The sequence below is a fragment of the Varanus komodoensis genome, unplaced genomic scaffold, assembly GCF_004798865.1.
Source record: "Varanus komodoensis strain SLA01 unplaced genomic scaffold, ASM479886v1 scaffold19, whole genome shotgun sequence".
Taxonomy (NCBI): Eukaryota; Metazoa; Chordata; class Lepidosauria; order Squamata; family Varanidae; genus Varanus; species Varanus komodoensis.
In genome coordinates, this window is record NW_025335550.1 from 22,696,324 (window position 1) to 22,720,906 (window position 24,583).

General features: G+C 44.4%; 1 protein-coding gene across 1 annotated transcript in view; it reads left to right on the forward strand.

Annotated features, from left to right (window-relative positions):
* The window catches only part of SVEP1 (sushi, von Willebrand factor type A, EGF and pentraxin domain containing 1), a 140,417-nt gene extending 130,772 nt beyond the window's left edge, over window positions 1-9,645 (forward strand). Inside the window, exons 47-49 of the mRNA XM_044428126.1 lie at window positions 518-613; window positions 4,106-4,199; window positions 5,046-9,645. Coding sequence (XP_044284061.1) covers window positions 518-613; window positions 4,106-4,199; window positions 5,046-5,076 — 221 coding nt within the window. The 3' untranslated portion in view covers window positions 5,077-9,645. The remainder of the gene's footprint in view (window positions 1-517; window positions 614-4,105; window positions 4,200-5,045) is intronic.
* The last annotated feature ends 14,938 nt before the right edge of the window (window positions 9,646-24,583 follow it).

A 24,583-nucleotide genomic window follows, 5' to 3' on the forward strand; every position in this document is an offset into this window, starting at 1 on the left:
AATGTACTCTTGGCTAAAAGAGTTTGACTGAACTGCTCCCCCGCCCATTTCTCTCTCTCATTCCTTCCCCTACTCAGGTGTTCCTTTCTCATTCCTTTGCCTACCCATTTTTAATCACTCCTAAGAGACTTTTCACGAAGGCATCATATCCATGTCTTAAATCCCATGAATATGCATTTTGAGAACACAGTCTCTGATACCGCAGGCCTTTTTGCCTTTATCTTTTTTGTCCCCTGCCTCCCTCTATATTTATGTATTCCTTTCATTTAAAGTTCCACAGGGGCCTCCCTCCTTTCCCTTCCACCATGCTCATTGTGCATCTGGAATATTTGTAGATATTTGTAGACGCGCAATCATAATTCTTCCAAGTTAACCAGTCCCTAAGATAAGCTTTCCACCCTCATGGGCATTTTATGCTTTTTCTACCGATGATGTTTCAGTTATGTGTGAAAGTCTTTAGCGCCATCAACATTGCTTTTTAATGAAACAGGTTTTTGTGGTCCTGTCTTCTCTTTAGCAATCTGCATCCTGCATTGTCTGAATGGCGGTCGCTGTGTGGCTCCTTACCAGTGTGAGTGCCCAGCCGGATGGGCTGGATCACGATGCCACCAAGGTAAGCCTTTTTCGGCTAACATTTCGTACAATCTCGCGGCAGTGTTTAGCCAAGGAGAAGCATCTCTTTGGACAGTCGCTGTCAGACTGTGAAAGAACAACAGTGTTCACAGCATTAGGGGACCATTTGAGGGATGGTATTGCACTCTCGTTTTTTAAAAATAAGTGCTTTTCCAGATTGGTCCTGCAATGCAAGTTTTCTAGTGTAGCCCTCATGCCGCTTTGCAGGCAGTGAGATGTGTCAAGCATGCAGTTCTTACACAGGTTGGATTTCCTTTGGAAGGAGGCCGCTGCAGGCATACAAAGGTACATGTGGAAGCACAACGTAAAGACCACTCCAACAGTGTCCAAAGTCTGCTGCTCCATGTCAAACCTCTAGGGCTAAAACAAGCACCCTAAAACATCTGCAGATCTATGTCTGTCCTACAACTTCTGCATTTGGTTGCTATTTGCCTTTGCACACAACAATAGATTACGGCATCTCCAGCCAGGAGTGAGGAGGTGTCTCTCTTTCGGATCTTCCTCGTCCCATTTCCCTACCTGTTACCCTTTGGAGCAACTCCCATCAACCCCTGCTGGCATAGCCAGTGGTCAAGAATCCAAGGAGTTGTCCTTCAAAGCCTTTGGAGGACATGGGGTTGGTAAAGACAGCCCTGCCCACCACAGTCTCCTCAACCAAAGGCAGACATGTGTCAAATTTGCCTGTACTATTAACTTTGCCATCAACCCTCTGCCATCCTGCCCCCAGTCTTAAAACACACATAGTCACAGCAATGTTTAGGGTGTTCTTAATATTAGCAGATTTTAACCATAAAATCTATGCAATATGTTCTTCAACTGGTATGCCAAATCATGCTGCATTTTTGTTCAGAAAGTTTTCACAAATTTGCTAAAATATATTGAAAGACCATATGTCCATCAAAGCTGCCCGAATTCCACTCATGCACTGGTACTCTCCTGTCAGCTCATTCCCCCACACTGCAGGCAACAGCTTCCTTAAAGGGCCAGTCAAGCTGTTGCACACTTGAGTTCCACTTTCATTTAACAGTCTGAGAATGCCCAGTTTCTGGGTTGTTTCATGATATGCTAAAACGGACACTCTGGGTTGTACACGGGTTAACCCAGAGCTAACCTGTTGTAAGCCGCCCCGAGGCTTTGTTGTGATGGGGGGCGGCATAAAAATGTTTTAAATAAATAAATAACCTAAAACAGAGGTGATTGTTAGGTAAACTCTCAGCTCTTTAACACTTAAACAACACAGAGTTCTGGGTTCTTGGACATCACAAAACAGCCCTAAGAATGGGGTGTTTCTCTATTATTAATTGAAAGGAGAAGTGGGCAAACTGGTGGGAACCAGCATGCTCATTCTTTCCCACATGCTCACAAACGGCCCATGGGTAATAAACCATGGTTTGTTTGCTTGTTTGTTTTTTGATTGCATGTATCATCTTATTGTCCTGGTTTGTGTATAACATTAACCCATAGTATGGGTTGTTGAATTCTGGATTATCGTGATACATGAATGCAACCGTGCTAACAAAAAATGGTTTGTTAACCACAAACCAGAAAGAGGAACCATGGTTTAATTTTCTTGTTGAGTTGCAAACTCTAGATTGTCTACAGGTTCTCATTACATGTGAACCCAGAACTGTGTGTTGTTTTACTTGAGTACAGAGGCAGAAACAGCTGCTTGGCAAGCTAGCACAGCAAATGCATTTGGGTATATAGGGAGGAAAAGAACAAAGGGGGAGGGAAACAATCCATCTAGGGGATTGAGAAAACAAAACATGGCTTGTTTGGTTGTCTTCCAGGAAAATCCAGAGTGGGCAACAAAATATGGGTTAAATATGGCTAGTGTTAAATATAAACTAGGACATTGTATGGCAGCTAATGGGAAGCAGCTACTAAGTGTACATTTGATAGCCAACATTCAGTCTATAATAATTATATTTGTAGCATATGCATTTTGCACATTTAAAATGCATGTACTATGTATACTTTAAAATGCAATTTGTGAAAAGGCCATGATGGACATCGCTGAATGTCTTTGCCTGTTTCAGAACTGATAGTATGTAGCACATTCGGTGTTGCGTAGTGTGGTGAGGGGAGTGGGGTGTGGGGTGGGGTGGTATTAGAGTTGTTGTAGGGTTACAGTTCTTTCCTGCTTTTTAAAATAGTGTACACCAGTGTTCTTTAGAAGGAGCTCATTAAATAAACTGCATTTACTTTTAGATTAACATGCATATCAGTTACTCATATTAAACCTACTTTCTGAATTTCAAGAAATTTATCAAGACATTATTGGGGTTCATTTTGAATAGAATTATATGGCTGATACAGTGAGATAAGCACAGCTAATTCATTGCTGTTAGGGTACCTTTTCTACCAAGTCAGTTCGTTCCTTGAAGTTTAGTTTCATGCCATTCCTTATACTGACATAACCTTTCTCACTTCATAGCTATGCTCAGTAGTTTAACAAAGGAAGTTCCTTATCAACTGGCTTGTATTTTTCATTAGCTTCTTGTGCCTTACTCTGTTTCCTATCTCCTTGGTTTTGAGACTCACATATACAAATCGATTTCTGCCTTGCAACATCTTTCCACCACCAGAATGAATTGGTTAAATACGGTTTCCTGTAACAAGGTTTTTGCTTCCTTTAGGTGCATTAGTGGAAATCCCCTTCAGTTCTAGCCAAACTTGAACACAGTAGAGACAGAAGTATGTTCAATTTTGCATGTTGATATTTACTCTTAGTTGTATATTTTCTATTCCCTGACAGTTGAAATGGCAGGGAAATTCATGCACTGTGTAATTTCCCAGGGAAAGCAGACTCCTTCTGGAGTCTGGGGTGTCTCCATGAGAAGTTGGTCTGAGCATCTTGACTTCCCTACATCCTCTGTCCAGTGGAAAAGGGGTACAGGGCAGGCGACACAGCTTTGTTGCACATGGTCCATCCCCAAGAGAAGGGGCCCCTCAGTCAACAAAGCCATTCTCCAGTGGCACTCGCCTACTTTTCTGGAGAACCCACTTGAGAAAATAGTGTGCATTCCATCCCATTAGTGAAAATAGTGGGAACTCGATCCCGTTAGTGAAAATAGTGGGAACTCGATCCCGTTAGTGAAAATAGTGGGAACTCCATTTTTTCAGCAGCAAAAAGAGGAAAAAGCCAGCGTGGGTGACAAAGGTGTAAGAGTATTAGTACAACCTGCTGATGATGGAAGAAGGATGTCACCAGTGAGACACGCAGAAGGTGTACGATGAGAAGGAAGAAGTGGGCACAGGGAGGTATTGCTGTGACTTGTGGGATAGCTCCACTGGCTATTGGACATTCCAACCAGAGCTAGTTATCCTTTAACTTTTTAAATCATTATCTTTTAACTACGTATCTGCATTTGCTTGGATGGTCAGAGACAAAGGTTGTTAACAGCACAAATACACTGAATTGCCATAATCAAAATGGATGAAAATGTGTATGCATCTTCCTCAAATACAGCTGTCTGTCAGTCTCCATGCTTAAATGGTGGGAAATGTATACGACCCAATCGGTGCCATTGCACGTCGCCATGGACTGGGCATGACTGCTCTAGGTGAGTCTACGGTTTATCGTTTTATAGGCAGTGGAAGTTCAGCCCAAATTCTGGCCTCTTTGCTCTTGCAAAGATGTATTTGCCACCAGGTACAACCTCGCTTAGTAAAAGTATGATTTTTCAAATAGGACCATGCAAAGCAGCTATTTCGTTTTGAGTTTCTAGTAGTTGTATGGGAAGAGGTTCTTTTAAAACTCCTTTCAAAGAGTAGGTTCTCTGCCAGCAACCCAGGGCTGCTGCTCAGCTTCCCTGGGCTGCAGGAGAACAATAGGATGGCCTTCTTTGCTCCACTGAGAGATTTTGCCCAGCTACACAGCGATGAGTGACAGCTTTGGAGAGCTGAGTGAGTTTTCCTTGAGGGCAGCCTCGAATCTGAGACACCAGGCCGTCTAATTTAGCGTGTTTCCCTGAAGCCTCCTTCGTGGCCCCACTTTGACCGCCGTGGCATCGATCATTCCAGCATTACTAAATGCAGGCCCCCGTCCAGTTTGTACATCTCCAGTGCAGCATGTAAAAATCAATCATTTTACGAGAGAGAGCAAGGGAAAGCGAGTCCGGCACTCGGATACATGCGCTTACACGCTGAACGGCTAATGTTCCAACAGTGACTGGGTATGTACAGCCAACTCTGCCTTGCTGAACATTTTCCCCTGCCCCGCCCCAACCCAGTATCAGGAACCATATACACTACTTTTTGTTATTTTCTTCGCATAGGCAATGATGTATGCACAGAAGCGGGTATTTCTAACCAGAAATATCCTTTATGCAGCCCACTCTGCTTTCATCTTTACATTTAATATTCATTTAATGATTGTGTTTTGTCTCTTTCCTTGTGTGCTAATCTAGGAAAAGGAAAACTGGATTTCACCACTTTTAACTTCAGAGCAACCACTATGAACATTCGTATCCTAAAATCAAATCCAGTGGGTTTTTAAAACAGAAACTGTGTTTGCATTTTAAAATGTTTTTTATTTTGTATTATATTTTATTATACTTTTTTATTTTGAAAGGAACCACCTTTATTTTTTTCACATGCAGAAGTATATCATTTTTGCTGAATATGCTGCTGTCAATACACACAAAGGTACACTGAAAGAGAACCACCTGCTTCTTTTTTTAATGATGTAAATTCCTGAGCATAAGTTGTTCTCCATGGCAATCAAAGAAGATCTTGTGGTTTTCGGACCAAATTTAATCTGATGGTGGCAAATGCACATTTCTTTCACCTGTGCATCCCATTCACCTAGAAAGGTAGTAAACGGAGTACATGAGAGAAGGGTGCAGAATCTGCGCCACCCCTGGCACTTACCCCTTTTAAAGCCTGTGGATGCAGTCCTTTTTCTCCATTCCTGGATCTGATACTTGAACCAAACCAGAAATAGCGAAAAATGGCTGGATCAGTGAAAAGATAGAAGGTAAGGCACAAGAGAAGAGAGTTTGAAGCCTCTCTCCCACCAGCTTCTTTTACTTTTGAAATAAATTCCTCCTCCGAGATTTTATACATGAGCAAGACAGACAGGAACAATGGCCTGGATAGATTTCAGTTTATATAAAGCTACGAGTACCTTCTGCAAACAACCTAGCATTATTTCAATAGTTGTGGAGAGGATAACTATTTAATTGCTGTACTTACTGTAAGTCTGACAAAACAGTTAAACCGATCGGCTAGGATCTAAACATCTGATTTAGGTATGGTCGATAGCTTGCAGGTGCTCAATGGGGTATCTTGTGTTCTCTCTCTCTCTTAATTGTACAGCACCCCCCCCATTGAATAACAGCAGTACACAAACCCAAATACACTTCTCCATGTAGCATGTACCATTTAAAAGACAATAATACCCAGTGGCATTCCTGTGTGAACACCACAGGCTACACCCACAGATGGGAGGATTGTCCGGGCAGGAGGATGGATGGACAGCAAAGGATCCCTGTGTGGGCAGTGGCACACCGTGAGTGGGAGGATGGGGCTAGGAGTCTAAAGCATCTCTAAAGTGCTTTTGGTATATTTTACTCAGATCTCTTTTTTCCTAGGAAAGCTACACGTAGTCATTTTACTGCAGGTGTATCGCTTACTTTAAAAGCACATGTACACAGTGTTGATTTGTTGTTTGGTGGCTATTGAGCATAAACTGAAACGAGTAAAACAGCCATTGCCTTTTTCATGAAAACAAGTGGAAATTAAGCTTATTTGACTATTAAGTATTTTGTTTGTTTGCTTGTTTAGAGTCCATTCCCATGCCCAAGTGAAACTGACAGTCTCCAATATTCAGTCGAAACTGGTAGCCAGTTGTCTTGGAGCAAAAATACTGTACCATTTGGATACGATCGTGTGGCCACTAAATGCTAAGTAGATGGGCATAGGCTAGATCAGGGTGCCAGCTCCAACCTTGGAAATGTGTTGCAAGGTCAGAACCGGGACTTGGACTATGGCGTATGCTCCCACTGCCCTTGCAGCCAGCAGGTCTTTCTGTGCTGGCCATGGCACCAGAGTCACAAGCGTAGGGGTTCGAACAGGGGCAAAAGATAAAGACCGCTTATTATCTCTTACTTAGCACCTACATCTTTGCAAGTGCAGAAGCACAGAGACAGTCTTTCTCTCCCCACACCTCCTGCCCAAGACTAATCCTTTGAGTTAGGGGGTTATTGGATGGCATCCCACATTGTTTTTTTCCCCCAAACTGATACTGCTAACTATATTATTTCTGAAAGAGTACGCATTGCTTGTCTCAGATCAGAATATCTTAGCAGCCAGCAGCCCCAGTGATCCAAAACAATAAAAATGAACTATGGTTCAATACTGTGATCACCAGAGATCTCAACCACAATGCTTCAGTCACTGCCAGAATGAGAAGGTGGCTAGGAATAAGGGGGAGAGTTTATGCACTGTGCAATCCTGTGCACAGTATTCATGAATGTACTTAGAATCATAGAATAGTAGAATTGGAAGGGACCTATAAGGCTACTGAGTCCAACCCTCTTCTCAGTGCAGGACTCCAAGTGAAAGCATCCCTGACAGATCTCTGTCCAACTGCATCTTGAATTTCTCCAATGTGGAGAGCCCACCACCTCCCTAGGCAATTGATTCCATTGCTCTACTGCTCTAACAGTGAGGAAGTTTTTCCCGATATCCAGCTGGAACTAGTTTCCTGCAACTGGAGCCCCTTATTCTGTGTCCTGCACTCTGGGATGATTGAGAAGAAAGAGATCCTGGACTTTCAGGTTTTGTCTACTACTTTCCAGTCTTGGAAATGGGTGTTTCTATACTGGCTGCTTTCTCCCTACTTAATTCTGGACATTCCAGACCACACCACTCTCAGATTACTACATTCTGGAATCCTGCTTTTTCTTCACAGTCCTGCCACCCTGCCTGCCCGCTCCCCACACTCATTTGTGGCATTTTTATTTGTTACTTCAAACAGGGTTGCTGCACACACCTTTCCTATAGCATGGCATTCCTAAATTGCATTCCTTGCAGGAGGGCTCTTTGATCCATATGATGATGTAGTTGGTGACAATATTATTTTCCACACTTCTCTGCTCCTCCCACCACTAAGATTTGAAGAAGTGCAATAGCACAATGCAGCAATTATTTTTATTATGAGTGCATTAAATCCCATTTGCTCTTAAGTAAAAGACCTCACAGTGGTGATCAACTGCTACAGGTTCTTGTTAGCTTTGGAAATGCATGTATAAAAACAGCGTCTGCCTCCTAGACTTTGATGGCTTTTAGGAGGTTTGTACTGGAGTTGTACAGAATCCATATTTAACTTTATCAGGTTGAGAGTCTGCTTTGCATCTTTACAAAATAAAAAAAGTTGTTCTACACAGTTGAGTTTTCACAGACGACTTTACAGCTAGGACAAAACTAGGGAGTGTATTACTTTTCTATAATAGACTTGATGTACTCACCAGAACTGTGCCACCCACTGTAGTATTTGTAGCATGGAAAGGAGTCCCAGAGTGTTAGTAGGTAAAATAGTTGATTGTGGGGAACCACAAATACAATTCCAGTTCCAGCCGACTGTGGAAGAATAGTAGCTAGGTAATGCTAAAAATCCGCTCCATGGAAACATCACTGTCTGATAGTCGGTAAACTTCATTACAAAAGAGAAGTCAAGAACTGCAATCCATATAATCTCACTGTTTATTTATCCATGATCCTCTTTGTACACGTTCAGGTTCTCCCTCTCTCTCGCATGCATGTGTTACGATTTTTTAGATATATATTGCTGTTCCTGCAAGGGGTTTAGATATTTAGAAGGCACAGCAAACATTTTAACCCTTTACCTGGAAATTTCAAAAATTGAGAGGAAAGTTAGTAAGAAGAAAGGATGGAAAAGGGCTTCTAAGATAAGGTTGCTACTTTCCATTTTTAAGCAGAAAGCAAAACTAATGTTACCCTCACCCCTCTGAGAGAGTGCAGTTTGTCCCTAATGACAAGCTAGTAAATTAGCCAGACAATACATTGTCTCTCAAGCCCACTAAAGTTAGTTTCTTGCAACTTTATTTTTTCTGCTTCTGTTATTTTGTCGGCAGGCAACAATCACTGTAACATAACACACACAGAAACTGAAATGCACACTACATAATTCATGTTATGCTGGACATAAACCAGGAGCATTCGCAACAATTAGCTTCTCTTCCTTAGTAACCAAAGAAGTGGCTTGAAGAAGGCTAACAGTTCTACACATCTTTACAGTGTGATAAAGCCCATAAAGGCTATAGTGAGCTTGCTTAGAAGTAAGTCCTGCTGAGGTCAGTGAGGCTTGTGCATAACAGCCTTTCTCAGACTGGCACCCTCCTATATTTTGGACGACTGTACCCATCATCCCAAAAGCTGGAGTCAGGAGAGGTGTAAGTTGTAGTTCAAAACACCTAGAGGGCACTTGGTTGGGGAAGGCTGATGTATACGCTTTCAACCTTAAGAAATCTTCATACAATTAGAAAAAGGAATGAAAACTAACTATCATTGTGCATCTTGATTCTTTGGAAAACTCACCGATTTCCCACTGCATTCATGCATATAATCCTTAGAACATCCTGCATCTTACCTTCCTCCAAGATGGCTGCATTTTGAGCCTAACACTTTTGTTCTGAGAGGCAGGGAAATGTTGGACAGGGACAGTGAAGCCAGATGGCCTGTTTTGAGCACTACCAGGTCGTGCACTTTCCAGTTGACGTGGGTGAATAGACAAGGCTGAGAAGCTGAACCAGAAAGAGCCCTTAAGCACTGTTGGCTAGATGTGCAATGCCTAGAGGTAAACGGCTGGATGATAAAATTAGATTGCTGTTTGAAGTATGAAATCCTCATAGGAATCATCACTTTTTAAAATTAACTTTTAAATGCAAATAATGTACTGTCATTTATGTCACTGCTTGTCATGTGTTTTAAGAACTTCTGTCTGATGCACTTTACATTGTAAATAAAGTTGCACCCCATTTAGTACCTGTGATGCTAATTTGTATTTTCCCCCCTACTTATGCCTGGAAACTTTCCTTAACGAGGGGGCCTGACAAAGGTCTTTTCAGCAGCCTAGGCAGAAGGAGCAGCCCTCAAACATCCTTCCCCCAGGTTGTTCCGGTCTAAACTCTTGTGCCTTTTGCCCCACTTTTCATCTTCAGAGCAGGGATGAAAAGAAAAACCTTCCTTCAAAGGGTTGTAGTAAAGATTACAGGGAGAGTATTTGTCAAGGTGCTTTGAACACCTGAAGCGCTATGTAAATATTGTGTGCTCTTACCAAGGACCATATAAATGTATGATTTTAAAAAATTATTCAGAGTGCTGTGAGGGATGAGCAACGCTGGAGGTCATTTTTGCCCTGAGGATTGCACTGTCTCTTCTGTAATGCCACATACATTGTCTATACATTGCACCTCGCTAGCGAAGGTCCTCTGGGGATAATCTTGAGGGGTCTGCTTCTGAAAGATCAATGCCAGCTACCCAGAGCATTTTCTCAGTGGTTGCCCTAAACGGTGGAATGGATTACAGGAAAGACGCATCTGATATCCCAGGCTGTTTGTTCCCTTCAAGAGGGAGCTAAAGACGTATCTCTTCCAACAGGACTTCCCAGATTAACCCTCACATCCGTTTTATTTAAGATGTTATTTTTAGTTCAGTTTTCATCGTTTTTAATTTCATGTAAACTGCCCAGAGCCTATTTTAAATCAAATCAGTAAGTGACATATATATGAAACATATATTTAATTGGTGCATGGAGCAGCTACAGAATGCCTGAATGGTCAACATGAGCTTGTTTTCAATGGGCCAAAGCTGTTTCAAAGCACAATTTGGCTGAAAACTATTCTGTAATACTTTGAGGGGAGCACCGGGGGCTGTGTGGGCCACATATTGCCCACTGTTGCAATATACTCATGACAGGCGCTTGTTCTGACTGTGGATCCATATATGGGCCAACTGGTACTCCCATGCATAGCAGATATCAAGAGGCTCAAGTAGAAGAGTCGTTAGGGAAAAATTGTAGGGAGGCTCCCCCTAAAACAGGCCAAAGAGAAAGAGAGACTGAAAAAATAAACTAGGGAGGTGCAGAAATGGAGTGTCTGAATAGACAGGAAACCACCTCTGCAGCAACGTTGCATTACACAAGCAGTCAAAGCAAGCGATGTAAGTCACAACACTGGTGAAGAAGTATTTGGGCTGGGGTGCAAGGGACACTGTGGTGATGTAACTGTGTCCTGTGCTGTATTGTGCCGTTGTTGTGTTGTGCCATGCTTTTAGCACGGGCTGACCTGCTGCGGCGCATTAAGGACAGCATGACTGGTTCTAGCTCACTCTGTCAGCAACGGTCCCTGTTTGTGAGCCGACCCGAGGCTTCGGCAAATGGGGCAGCATAGAAATTGTCTAAATAAAAATAAGAGATGTGCTCTTGCAGCAACTTCTCAACCTGTGGTTTACAACAGAAATTATTGCCCTTCCAAGCTGGCTGAGTTGTTCCTGTCATTGTTGTGGGTTTGTCCTCAACTGATGCTTTAACAGTAAATACAAACAAAATCCTTCATGCTGAGATACTTTCACTTTCTGAACCTTTTAAATATTAGATACACATGGAAGATCAATCACATGCCAATAAACAGATGCAAAAGTGAATCATGCCCAAAGAGCTGTGTGCCGACCTCTTGAAAGGAATAATTATGACAATATATACTGTGCACTTCACCAAGTTGCTTGTTACCCAGAACACTGGATTATGGTTATTTGGAGTCTGGTTCCAGTAGTTCCATTTTCCATACGGACACCAATGTCCTGCCGGTCTTGCCTAAAAGCTGGAGGATGCATAGTTAAAAGCCTAGTTTCCATCTGTTAAGGTAGAAGTTTCTGAACTTCCTCAAATGGTAACAAGTTGAACAGAACCAACCACATTCATAACATTTTGTAACCCAACTGTTTTCAGAGTTACCAAGTTTTGAAACCACAGTTTCAAAGGAAATGCCTTTCAGAGGAACTCCTTCCTCCTCCTGGAAGGCCCACTATCATTCTAGATTTATTTCAGATAGAGGAAGCTCCATGTGCTTACCGCCTACCCTTCAAAACACACCTGCTGCTCAAACCACATGCTCTTTCTGAAGCCCAGGTTGAATGCTAGGGTGAACCACGTGCAGCTGTTGCTGGATTATACCCCTTCAGACTGCAAGAGTTGTCCTCCGATAGCAGAGGCCTTATACTTATGTACACCAAGTGCTGGGGAACGTGGGCAGGAAGGTCCCATTGCACTAAGGAATGCTGGGCTGGATGGACTTTGGTTGGATCCAGCGTGGCTCTTACATTCTTAAGAGTTACATTGTGATTCTATGGTTTGTGCCTCTTCAGTTACTTAATCATGTGAAGCTTAAGTTTCCCACATCAAGGCTGGTTCAACTGACATGTCCACTCAAAACAAGCAAAACCCAACATTAACTTCAGATTGAGATAGGAATTCACATTTACAATTGAACAGAGTTAAATGTTTACAGGTGAGAGGCAAACAAAAACAATTCATTAAGTTGCCCTTTAGCTTTCAAGGTGGCATACAAAAACAAAAAGTGAAAACGATAAAACCAATAAGAAAGCATATTTAAAAATATTCTAAAAGCAGCTACAAAATCCAGCATTTAAAACCAAAAAAAAAAAAAAAAAAAAAGCAACTAAAAACAGGGATGACTTTAAAATGAAGCATTTAACATAAAGGAAAACAACTCATGATTAGCATATAGGAATGTGCAAAAAACAGGAAGAATAAAAAAGAAGGGAAAATGCCCCTGAAGGAAAAATTAAATTGATACATGCACAAATTAGGACATTTTATTATTATTATATTTATTATTATATATTTATATGCTGCCATAACTTTAAGAATCTACAGATTTACTATAATCCACAAGGCTATTGTAATTCACCAGGTTGCTGCTATCCACATTACTACAGTCCACACAAGAAACAGTAATCCCTAATTCCCATCTGGCACTCCACGTTTCTGCATTCATGCACCCTCCACAAACACACACCCAAAATGTTTGCGGGCAGAGCTAATGGATATGCCACTATAACTGCATAGGAATTACTATTCCACATTTCCTCACAGTTGGAACATCTGGATTCAGGAGCTCCATAGAGAAGGCCAATTGTCTAGGCTGGTGGAAAGCAATGGGCTGGGAAGGTCCTACGTGATCAGCCCACTCATGTCTGTCTGAGCCAAGAGGAAAGGTTGTGAATGTGGCACAGTGAGGCCGGGGCAGGGCTTGCTGAGGCTTTTGGCCTTGCATCCTCGCTAGCCCACAGTGGCTTCCAGTGCCTTTCCCCAACAACTCTTCCTAGTTTCCCTCCTTGCGCAAGTTGCCGCCCTTTCTTGCAAGTGCTGGTGAGATTCCATCCATGTGCAACCCAAAGATCAGTGGCTTCTTGCTGCATGGACTACTGTGTTTGCTTGCCTTGCACTGTTATGTGTGCCTGCCGCACCTCCCCAATTTATTTCTTGTTGCTCTGCCTTTTTACAGGAAATGGGAAGATTGTGCATTTTTAGAATAGATTGGTGAGTGGCAATAAGTTGTGGGTTATGAACTGAGATGCGAGTGGAAAGGGAGCTTTTTTAATTATTGGCGAGGGAATTGCAAACACTTTTTAAAATACTTGGTGGTGAGAGATGGAAAATGCTTTTTTAAGGCTTGCTGGTGAGAAAAAGTTGCAAACACTGTTTTTTATATAAAAAGCTTCCTGATGAGACAGTTGCACATAAAGAGCCTTTATTTTAAAAAAGTTTTGCTGGAAACAGGGCTGAAGAAGAGGAGGAGGAGGAGGAAGTCTTGCTGGAGCAAAAGAGCTGCAATTTAAAGGGGGCAGGGACATGCCAGAGAGAAAGAGTAGGAAAAAATGCCCTTTCCATCTTCCATTTCTTTCCAAGCTCCTCTGCATCATTTTCTGCACTGCACCATAATGTAATTCTCTGAGAAACTGCTGTGCCACGTGGCCATGAATCAAACCTCTTTGCTTTGTGAACACTGCTACTTTAGCTTTAAAAAGCAAGCATTTCGCAAGGTGCTGAGCAGGTGTTGCAGGCTCTTACGTCAACCTCACGGGTTTTGCTCTGATAAGGAGGCTGCAAGGCAGGGAATCCCCTTGACAGAGGACTCAGATTACCAAGGAACCAAGCGCCTGATTGCCTGGCAGCTTTTCCCTCTGAAGTGACAGCATTCTAGTTCTGCCTGTGGCAGGCTGTACCTTCTTGGACCATTAATGGGTGCTCAGGGTTGGCTGTCCCTTCAAAAACAACAAGCAAGAAGCAAGTGCTGCACAGAGGTGGCAAGTACAAGGTGGGGCTGTAGGCATTTCCTGATATTTCTCTATCTGGAAAAACTATTAGAGGGATGCTTTGCTTTGCTTTGCTTTGCTTTGCTTTGCTTTGCTTTGCTTTGCTATGGAGAAGAGGCACATAAAGCCCATGTGCCCACATTCACTGTCTGAAATCACACAACACTCTGGTTCCCTCTAAAGCTGGAGGGAGCACAAGGAGGAGGACTCGAGCACCGCATGTGGTCCCTGGCATCATAGGGAGGCCAGGGGCCCTATTTTACAGAGAACAGCTCCCTGTTTGGAGGCCTGTTAAAGGGCACAGCTGTATCTGAAGGCATCCTCATTCTGAAGGAATGTCTGGCCCAGGTCAGCTCAGAGGCTGTGCCAAGTGCCTCCCAGCAACTCTGACTGGTTCTCCAGCTACAGCCAATCAGGACAGGGAGAGCTTGGCCACACTGATATGGATACAGCTGAGCTCCAGACCGAACAACCACGACGTGCTCTGTGTAGGGTTGTCCTAACAGACTGGAGCCACACAGAATGCAGCAGCTGGGCTTTTGTCGGGAGCGGCCCCTTTTCGGCACGCAACTGCCTTGCTGAAGGAACTGCATGGGCTACCCACTTGCTCCCAGGCAACAGGTAAGGGGCTAGTGCTGGTGTACAAAGCCCTGAAGAACGTGGGACCAGGATGAGTAAGGAAGCAACTTCTCCCTTTTCAACCTGCCTGGTCACTGAGGGCATCAGAGAACATTCTCCTGGGGTGCCGCATGGTCTGAGGGTGTGGCTGGAGCCCACCACTAGAATGGCCTTCTGGGTGGCAGCCCCATTTCTACAGAATTCCCTGCCGCTCAGTCAGTGCCTGCTGAAGACACTGACTGAGACTGGACTCTTTCTTGCTGAGCAGCCACAGTTTTAATTCCTTTGTATTGTATTGTTTTTATTCCTGTGTCTGTTTTACATTTTTATGGTTCACCACTCTGGAATCTGCCTCAATATGCTATACAAATAAGGCATGGTTCTTACAACCTCAAAAGGGAGAGCTGACATTCCCCATCCACAGGGAATATCTTGTCCACAGACTGAGAAGGCACACAGGTTGCCAGATCATGGTCTTTCCCCCTGTGGTGAGGTACTATTGTATTTCAATTTAAATTGGAACAATCATTTCTAAGTTTGCATTGAGGCATATACATTAACATTTGCAATTTTTGTGCAAAGCTATTTTCTCTTTTGGACTCCTTTTTTCGCAAGGCATCGTTGGGATCCCTGATGCTCTGGCTCTGCGGACACTCCTGGCTCATCCTTCTCTTGGCAGCATCCCTCTGGGATCAGTTCCTCATCCACTTTGTGTGTATGCAGCTCTGTGTGTTGTGTGTGTGTGTGTACGCACACCTGTACTTCAGAGGAAGAGAAGGGATGAGGTAGTGCAGAAAGAGGAAGAGAGCGAGAATGAGAAAAAGAGAAAGAACCGTGCCAGTCTTGTCTTGGAGTAGCAGGGAAACATGCAAATCAAGCCAGTCTCACTACCACCAACTGTCCCTTATTGCTGTATAACCAGCCTGGGGGTGGAGGGACAGGACAGCTCCCCTGAGCTGCTGCGGTGTGCAGAGTAGAGGGACTTTAGCGTTCCAAAGGCACTGAGACTGAGCCACGACGTCCCCAGCACGCATTAACAGCAGCCCTGCAGACTCCACCCATAAATACTGTGGTCCATAATCACCTTGTCCCTGTGAAGAGTTGCAGAAGTTAATGGCCCTTCGCAGAAAAAAGGCTGCCCAGCCATGCTCTAGAGCGGCCTTTCAAAAGTGCAACAATGCTATCATTAATATGTAACAATATATATACAGATCTTTAAAAACCAATGATCCTCAAAAACCATGATTTGGGTAACTTGGCCTTGCTTCTCCACTTGCACGGAATACTGCATAAGAGGGAATTTGCATAGGTTTGTCTGTTCTTGCCCTTCTATCTTAAGCAGCTCTGTCAAAATGTTCTTTCTGACACAGTTGTGAAAGATGCAGGAATGCTATTCTTCCAGCCCTTGTCACTCAGTCTCACAGGCAGTCCAAGGCAGCTGACAGCAAGCCCTCCTCACGGTGCATTTTTCGCAAAAAAACAACTTTGCATACAGGAAAGTTTTCTGAACAGAGCCTGAAATTATATGATGCAGAAACTTCACAGAAGCTAAGCTGGTCTGACAGCTGTAGGAGGGAGAGTTTGGCTGGAAATATATAAAAGTTCCATGATTTAAAAAAATGGAATATAAATAGATGCAAAGGATTTCACATGCCCATGTCCTCATTTGCATTAAAGGTAAACTCGACATCACTTCTGTGACACTATTATTCATGAATAGCAGTGGTGGGTGAGACATGGACCTTCAGATATGGACCTGTAATTCCCACCATCCTTCAGCATTAATTCTGCTTGCTAGGGCTGATGGCAGTTGCAGGCCAAAACATTTGGAAAGCCACACTTGCTTTTCTATGAATCATGAATAAAATGAGACCATCTTGGTCCAATACGTCTCATCTTTGTTCTTGTGCTATGCAGGCAACAGATCTCAATGGGATTCCAGTGGATTAAGACTTTGCTGAGGCACTAGGAAACCTCCAGTGTCTGTCCCATAGAGCAGAGGTGGACAGACTCTAAACTTGTGAGATCTACTTTGTTTTTCTTCCAACTCTGACATCCACCAGCTGGTGTTTTGTGTGCACGCAAAAAACAGAGTGAATGCATTCTGAGTCCAGGCATTTATGATGGGAGCACTAAAAGTGAATGGGCAGCACACAAACTCACAATTACTGCTGTCCCAGTAAAACCTTGATTGCCACATTAGACAGTGAAAAAAGTGTGTTGTGGATTTCACTGGCCCAAACAGGAACGTATCAGTGGCTGGTTCTACATGTTACTCACTGATGGCAAATGTCAGATGACAGTGTCTGTCCTGTGTAGTTGCTCAATGGGAATTCCACGAGCATTACTACATCTCTGCAAGTAAATTGCTCAGTCAGAAGCGGCAGAGCCATCTGGAGAGGAAATCCCACAACTTTATCATTGTCCAGCCCATAAATAGCATGTGGAGCCCTAATTATAGCTGGGTGGAGGTTCAGAGGAGTTCCTACTGCCAAGGTGCAATTGTTGCCTGGAAGAGCAGGTTCTGGAGGAGGCTTCACTGCCCTAAAGGGTCAGGTTCACATTTCAGGAGTGTTCTTGGGAGTAGCATCATGTCTTGAGGTGCTTGAAGCATTGACAGCTTAAGCTGATCAGCTCTGGGTTTTTGAGTGCTCTTGGACAAGGTACCATGAATGGGCCCTCCTGCCCCTTCTCCTTTTCCTCATCATTGCTCTCCCACTTGCTTGCTTAGCAGGCCTTGATGTCCACTGTTCCTCCTGCTCATCACCATTCTTGTCTGGGCTGGAGAGAGGGACAGTGAACAAGCAGAGGAAGAGGAGAACCAGCTCTGGCGTGAGATGTTATCAGGGGGCTGTGGGTCCTTAGTAGATGCCCAACCACACCTATTCTTGCTACATGCCCTGCGGTTGTTATACCGAATGTAAGCCTCTCTGGACAAAGGTAGCTTCGCTCAAAGATTGCCCACACTCTAGTAAACTTCCAAGGTGGGCTACTGCTTTGGAAAACAGTCCAAAAATTATTAATAATAAATTGGTCCAAAATAAGCAAGACCAAGCAAGACTTGACAGCATGGTCAGATCCTGCCAGCATTTGCCATCTGCCATGGCTTGGAGTTGCAATTCAAAATTCAGGTAGTAAACTCTGCTTTATGTTTCTGTATTTTAGGGTTTTCACCTTTGTTTGTGAACACATTGAGGGGCTCCAAACCTTAAATATGCCTTTCTGGATTAGATCAAGCTGCATCTTGCTATGAAAACTCAGTGTTTCTCATCACTACTTTGGAAATATTGGGTCTAGCAGCCACTCCAGAGTTCTTCCCCTGCATCCCAACGTCCCTTAACCGATCCATCAGATTTTGGTTGGGGGCCCACCAGCAGACTACGAGATACATCCTTTTGGCACAGTCTGGTGGGTTGTGCCCTCCATGTTCATAAGTACCACCCAAACCAAGAGGCTTGCAAATACCCAGAGCAGAATGGAGAGTGATCTCAGTAGCAGGGGGGAATCTCTGGCTCCCCATGCCTACCACTCTGCATATGAGCTGAACAGCTGTTTTCAAGGGAGGTGAAGGAGATTGGAGTGCCATCAAGATACCTCCTGTCCCAGTGACTGTTCTCCCCTCCCCATCCCACCCCATGCCTGGGATACCCTTTACACCCCTGAGTTCAATTTTCCAGCCTCAGTGAGACAGCTGGTGCATTTAGTTCTGCTCCAGTTACATGGTGTATGTGGGAAGGTCAGAATGTGGATCCTGGGGTTGTAGTTCTGCCTCCAGCTTTGGAACTGAAGGTCCAAATTATCCTATGGCCTCCTAGACACAGTGTTTAGGGGGCCATAGGATAACTTTCTAAAACCATACCCCAGTCCCCCTGCCCCAGTGCACGTGACCTACTAAAATCAGCCCCAGCTTCCTCCTCACTCACCCTGGCACATCCCTTGTCTTCCTCTCTGAGGTCAATCTGCAACCTTGGAGAGGCAGCCAGCACAGATTTTTCCACACCAGCGAGGAGGCAGTTCAGTACTCAGACTTGCAGGACCTTGGCCCTGAAACTCTAAATAATCCTATGCCCCACTCCACAGAGGGTTTTCAGAAGCCCTAGGATTGTGCCTTACTGTTTATGGGTCAATAAAAATTGCCAGTTACCCAGTAGTAACAATGAAAAGTTTTGTGTACTCAATACTAAAAAAACCTAAAATCTTCCACTGTTGCTGGTCTCACACCTCCCTCCACTGTTAATGAATTGGGGAAAGAACCTGTCTCGATAAAATGCCATGCACACAGATGGTGCTATATAAATAAATACAGCCAATTCACATTTGCACCTTGAAGTGTGGGCTCACTAACACATTCCTGTCACCTTGGCTGCTTCCAGCTTTATAAGAATATGCACATCAGAGGCAGAAGAATAAAAGAACTGTATCCTGTGTAACTCTCACATGAAAGCAAAAAGAAGATTCTTTCCCCCACTTTGCCACCACCGATACCACAATGGAAGAATGCTGGGGTTTTAGCCCACACCACCATCACCCCAAGACTGCTCTCGCAATTCCATTTTTTCTAGGAGCTTCTAAAAGGGAATCTTGAGAAAATCCAGGAAATTGCAGGCCACTTAAGGTTCTCTGGCCCCTAGGGCTGCATCCAGCATCAGCAGAGAGCCGCACATGTGCATGTACACACACACACACACACACACACACACACACACACACACACACTTGAGATTGAGACTGGGGTGTTGGGAATTCTTAACCTCACCCCCTAAGTGAGCACATGATCAGTGGGGGGGGGGGAACGCCCCTTTGGGCTTGCCGATGGAGTGGGTGGCTCCCCCCGTCACATGACTTTGGTTGTGACTTTAGTGGCAACTTTATGGCATGGAAGCAGCTGTGCCATGGGCTGTGAAGCGGCACAGGCTTTGGCCAAAAGGCCCTGCTGGCTGGGAATGATGAGGGCTGAAGTCCAGCCCACCTGGAGGGCACCTATCTATGCCTATCCACCAACAGGATTGTTGCAATTTCTCCAGCTAAGGAGGCAAACAAAAATCAAGTCTCAGCTTCCTGAAACAGTTCACCCTGCACTGCAGAAATATGCACAGGAGACTACAGAATTCCCTTGTTCTCTCAAGTAGCACCAAACCCCAATGTTCTAAATGATTCATTTGTTGTAAAAATAGCATCGCCTTGCTCAGATGCAATAAAGGAATCTCAACTGAAAACAATGGTTTAGTGTTTTTCACAGTTCCTATCCATTCCAGCTCTCACTTGCCCTTCTAAGGCCATATGTGGCTATCTGGCTAGCCAAAAAATTGCAAGAATAGTGGAGGCAGCATGTGGGGGAGGGAGAAAGCCCCCTCCCTTTCCTTCCTAGGATCTGGTGTCCTCCTTAACTGCCTCGGTGTTTCACAGTGTGCCAGTGCACCATGCCTGGTCAGAGGTAGCCTAAGGAAGGGGCCCCCGGCCTTCTGGGGTTGGTGCCCACCCCTGGAATTTTGAGAGCTGCTTCACAAAACGAGCACCTTCACACCGGCCCCAATATGCCTATTTCACAAAACAGAAACCAGTGAGATTTCAAGAAAAGTAACTCGTCCGAGAAACGAAGTGCAGGAGAGAGGTGGGACTGGAGCTCCAAAATGCAAAAAGACTCTTTTGCAAGAGCAAATAGGAACTGTGCTGGAGGGCAGCGCTTTGTGCCAGCTTCCCAGTCAATGTTTTTATGTAAAAAAAAAAACTCAAGAAAAAAAAGAAAAATCAGGAAATCCAGGGACCCTGATGGTCACATCAGATACCCTAGCCCTAAGAGTTCATTTCCCCGGTTAAGTATATGTAACATTGCCTGCATTAACACTGCATAGTTCTGTTCACTAACCAGAGTGTGAGGGAAAGAGTTAATGCCATTGACAAAATGACAGTGAACTCGCCAATATGTGTCTTTCCTGTCCCTTTTTTCACTCCCACCTCACCTGGAAAGGTAAAAGGGTCAAGCGACCTTTTGCTCCTCTTCCCCCAATCCCCACTATACGGGAAGAAGCATGTGCTTTTCTCTCTTCCTCTAAGCTAACCAGCTAACAATGGGCCTTCTTTCTGAAGCAAGACTTCCCGCACAAACATGCCAACGCCTCACCCTCATGCTAGTCACTTATGGATTGTTTGTAACTAAGACTTTCCACCTTCGTTGGAAGCCTTTCAGTGTGGATTCACAGATCCAGGTGCAAGAAACAGCCTTTTAACTAAATCTACTTACCTCTCCTAAACCTCTGCCTAACCCAATATACAACTGGTTCCCAACATCTCCTCTGATGGAGCCAGTTACTCAGAGGCAGAATTTAGGGTCACTAAATATAAGTTCCTAGCCTTGTTGTGTTTTTGTTCAGCATCATCTTTGCAAGCTAGGCTCAGCTCCCAACAGAGATGCAGTTCTCTCAGAGTAGAATGCGGGCTTTGAAGATCAGGAAGGGAAGGCAGGAGTTTGTCTCCTAATTGGATTTTAATTTGAGCCCAGGAAGAATGTAGTGCTTCAAAAGCTCTCTTTTTATTTGAGTGGGCTTTTAAAAGCCCCAGCATACCACCAAGTTTATTTCCAGACCTGGCTTGGGAAAAAATTGATGCCATTTGTACTTGCAACAGCAGTTCTCTGTACAAAGACAGTATGGATGCTTGAGGAGGAAAATAATGGCGATCTCCATGGTGGTAAAAAAAAAAAAAAAAAAGTAGTGGCAAAATAGACCACTGTTTAATGGTCCTTTAATGGTACCCCACAATCTTTCAAACACATCAACTAAACTGTATATCTTTTGAAGTCCATACTGTGCTTGCCAGAAATAAACAAATTTTTCCCATTGCCGTATCAATTTTTAAGCTTTCCCATAATGACAAAATTGAATTCATGAAATAGTATACACCCCACCCTCATTCCAGGTCAGAACCCTGAATGCAATTTTTGAGTGACTATCACATACAGACAAAAATAATTATTACAATGACCAGTGCAAAGAAACAGAAGAGAATAAAAGAGGGGAAAGGAAGAGACCTCTTCCAGAAGATCCAAGAAATCAAAGCGAAATTCAGGCCTAGATTAGGAATGCTGAAAGATCTGGAGGGAATAGAGCATGCAGAGCAGATAGGGTGCCAGGAGACCCATTCCAGTCGCCCTCTTGACCACCGCGTCACACTGCTGACTCGTGTTTAGCCTGCAGTCAACCAGCACCCCGAGGTCCCTTTCACAAGTGCTGCTCTCCAGCCACCTGTATCCTGACCTGTACTTATGTTGCCCATTTGTATGCCCCAAGTACAAGACCTTACACTTATCCACACTGAAAGCCAGCCTCTTGTCCCCTGCCCTCTTCCATAGTCTGTCCAGATCCTTCTGGATCCGGAGTACCTGTCTCTCAGTTGTGGCCACCGGGTCCATTTTAGTATCGTCGGCAAATTTGATCAACAGACTGGTCACCCCCTCTTCCAGGTCATTAATGAAAAGATTGAACAGGATTAGTCCCAGGACAGAGCCTTGGCTGACTCCACTGGTCACCGGCCGCCATCCCATTGATTCCCCACTAATAGTTACCCTCTGCTTTCAGTCCATCAACCATGCCCTAATCCATTGGACATGCATTGGTCTATTCCAAAACTCCTCAATTTCTCAGCCAGGATATCATGGGGCACTTTGTCAAAGGCCTTGCTGAAATCCAGGTAAACCACATCCACTGCATCCCCTCCATCTAGCCACCTCGAAAACTTGTCATAGAATTCCACAAGGTTTGTCTGACAGGAACAGTTTTTGAGGAAGCCGTGTTGTGTGACTACCAACCTTCCTTCCCTATCTAGAATTACTAGATCTCTTGCTATAATGAGCCTTTCCATTGTCTATCCTAAAATGGTCATAAGGCTAACCAGTCTGTAATTCCTCATGTCCCCTCTACTCTCCTTTTTGAAAATTGGGACCACTGACGCCACCTTCCAGTCCTCTGGAACCTCACCCGTTCTCCACGAGGCCTCAAAAATGGAGGCCAGAGGGTGTGAGAGAACCCCTGCCAACTCTCGAAGTACCCTCAGGTGTAACCCATCAGGGACTGGCACCTTTGTAACATTTAGTGCCCTGAGGAGCTCCTTGACTTCTATAGGGGTGACTCTAATCTGTGCCCCTAAGTCCCTGACCTCATCTAATTTCCTATGCGAATCTCCCCCATCCTGCTTTGGAGTGAACACATAGGCAAAATAATCATTTAGCATCTGTGCCTGCTCCCTCACATTGGTCACCAAATCCCCTTCTACCTTATTTAGCGGTCCCAAAGATAAGGTAGCAAAGAATTACTTGGAAACTTTACACGATGGAGGCAAAACCTTACCACAGTACAAAATAGAAAAATTGAAATGTGACTCGTACTGCCTTTAGATATCCTCTAACTGAGAAGCCATCTATCTTAATATCTGCTGCCAAAAGGCAAGTTGCAAAGCAGAGCTGTTTAGGAACACCTTATGTAAACAGGATTTCTGAATGCAAAACCTGAGGAAAATGTGAGCTGTCTGGGGAGCCAAGGCCGGTCCCTCACAGGCTGACCACTCTTTTGTTGACACAGTTTTGCTATGCATTGACTGCATTTAAATTTCAATCATCCCCCTTGGTCCAGCCTTATTTTGTGGGCAGGTGAATTAAAGAAAGAAAAAATAATGGGAACTGGAGGGTGAATAAGTAGTTCTCCATATTACATTTTCTCTAAGCATAAGTCTGGTCTATATATACACACAAGCCGTGTCCATGTGAACATGGGCTAGCTGAGAGCATGCACAGGGCAGGGCACACGTGTGTCTGGGCACCACTTTGAGTAATGCAAGAGGACAGGGGGAAAAGGCACGGGGCTGGGCAGAAATGCAGTGGAGGCCCATGTGAGTCCCCCTGCTTAATGTGCTGGAAAACTTGTGCTGGCCCTTTGAAGCCACCAATGCTTCTCAACAGCCCTGTGGCTTCCTGCAGCAAGGGCTTGCCTGGGTAAATGAGCCCCTCTCCGAGTTTTAGCTGAAGCTCTCAGGATGTATGGAGCAGGCACAGGGGGCATGTGGATGAACTTGCACTGGGAGGGCCTGCTGCCGTGATGGCGCCCCCTGCCTTATGGATGGTCATTGCATGTGAGATACCTCGGCTGCACTTCTGCGAAGCGGTGCTGCATGTTGCAGACCAGGCAGGTTTATGGCAGGAAGTGACACAGGATTGCGTTTCTGGGATCATTCAGCTTTCAGGCTCCAGACCATTTCTGGCTGTGGTGCTGAGACTGAGTTGGATCCAAAGCTTGTCCTATGTGAGAGGAAGGGCACTCCTCATGGAAGGTCTCTTTCTCCAGGTTTGGGTGATCTCCCCCAACAGTCAGCACAGCTGAGCCCCTTCAGCAGTCTTATGACTCTAGTTGGATTCAGACAATAGAACAAGCCATGGTAGATTTTTTTACCATCGTCAGTCTGTCGTGTTGTAGGAACCCAGTCACGTATTTCACCATGGTAAGTTTGGTCTTTAGAAACCATGATAAGAAACAAAAGTTTATTCTATGGTTTCTCTGTACCACTATGGCTAGTTGTGTTGTCTGAACCAGGATCATGGTTTCCATGGTCTTGGTATGTGATTGCCACAGAGTCCTCTGGAAAGAGTGGCAACTGCAGGAGAGGCTCCAGCCATCTAACCTCTCTGCGTGGGCCAATGAGAAAGAGGCATGTGACATAAGAAGGGAGTGATGCACCTTGGAATTGAATTTTAGTTACAGTGGCTGATAGTGGGAGAGATGAACAGCCAAGATGGAGACCATGATAAAGTAGAAACCACTTGATCTACCACTTGTCAGGTAGATCATGGCAAAAACCCCTGAGCCATGGTAACCATGCCGCCTCTACGTAGCACTTTCAGTGGGGCTGCCCTGGGAAGGGAGGAAAGCCCATTTCTTCGCAAGCAATGAAATCTGGATCCATCCATTCTGTCACAAACCAC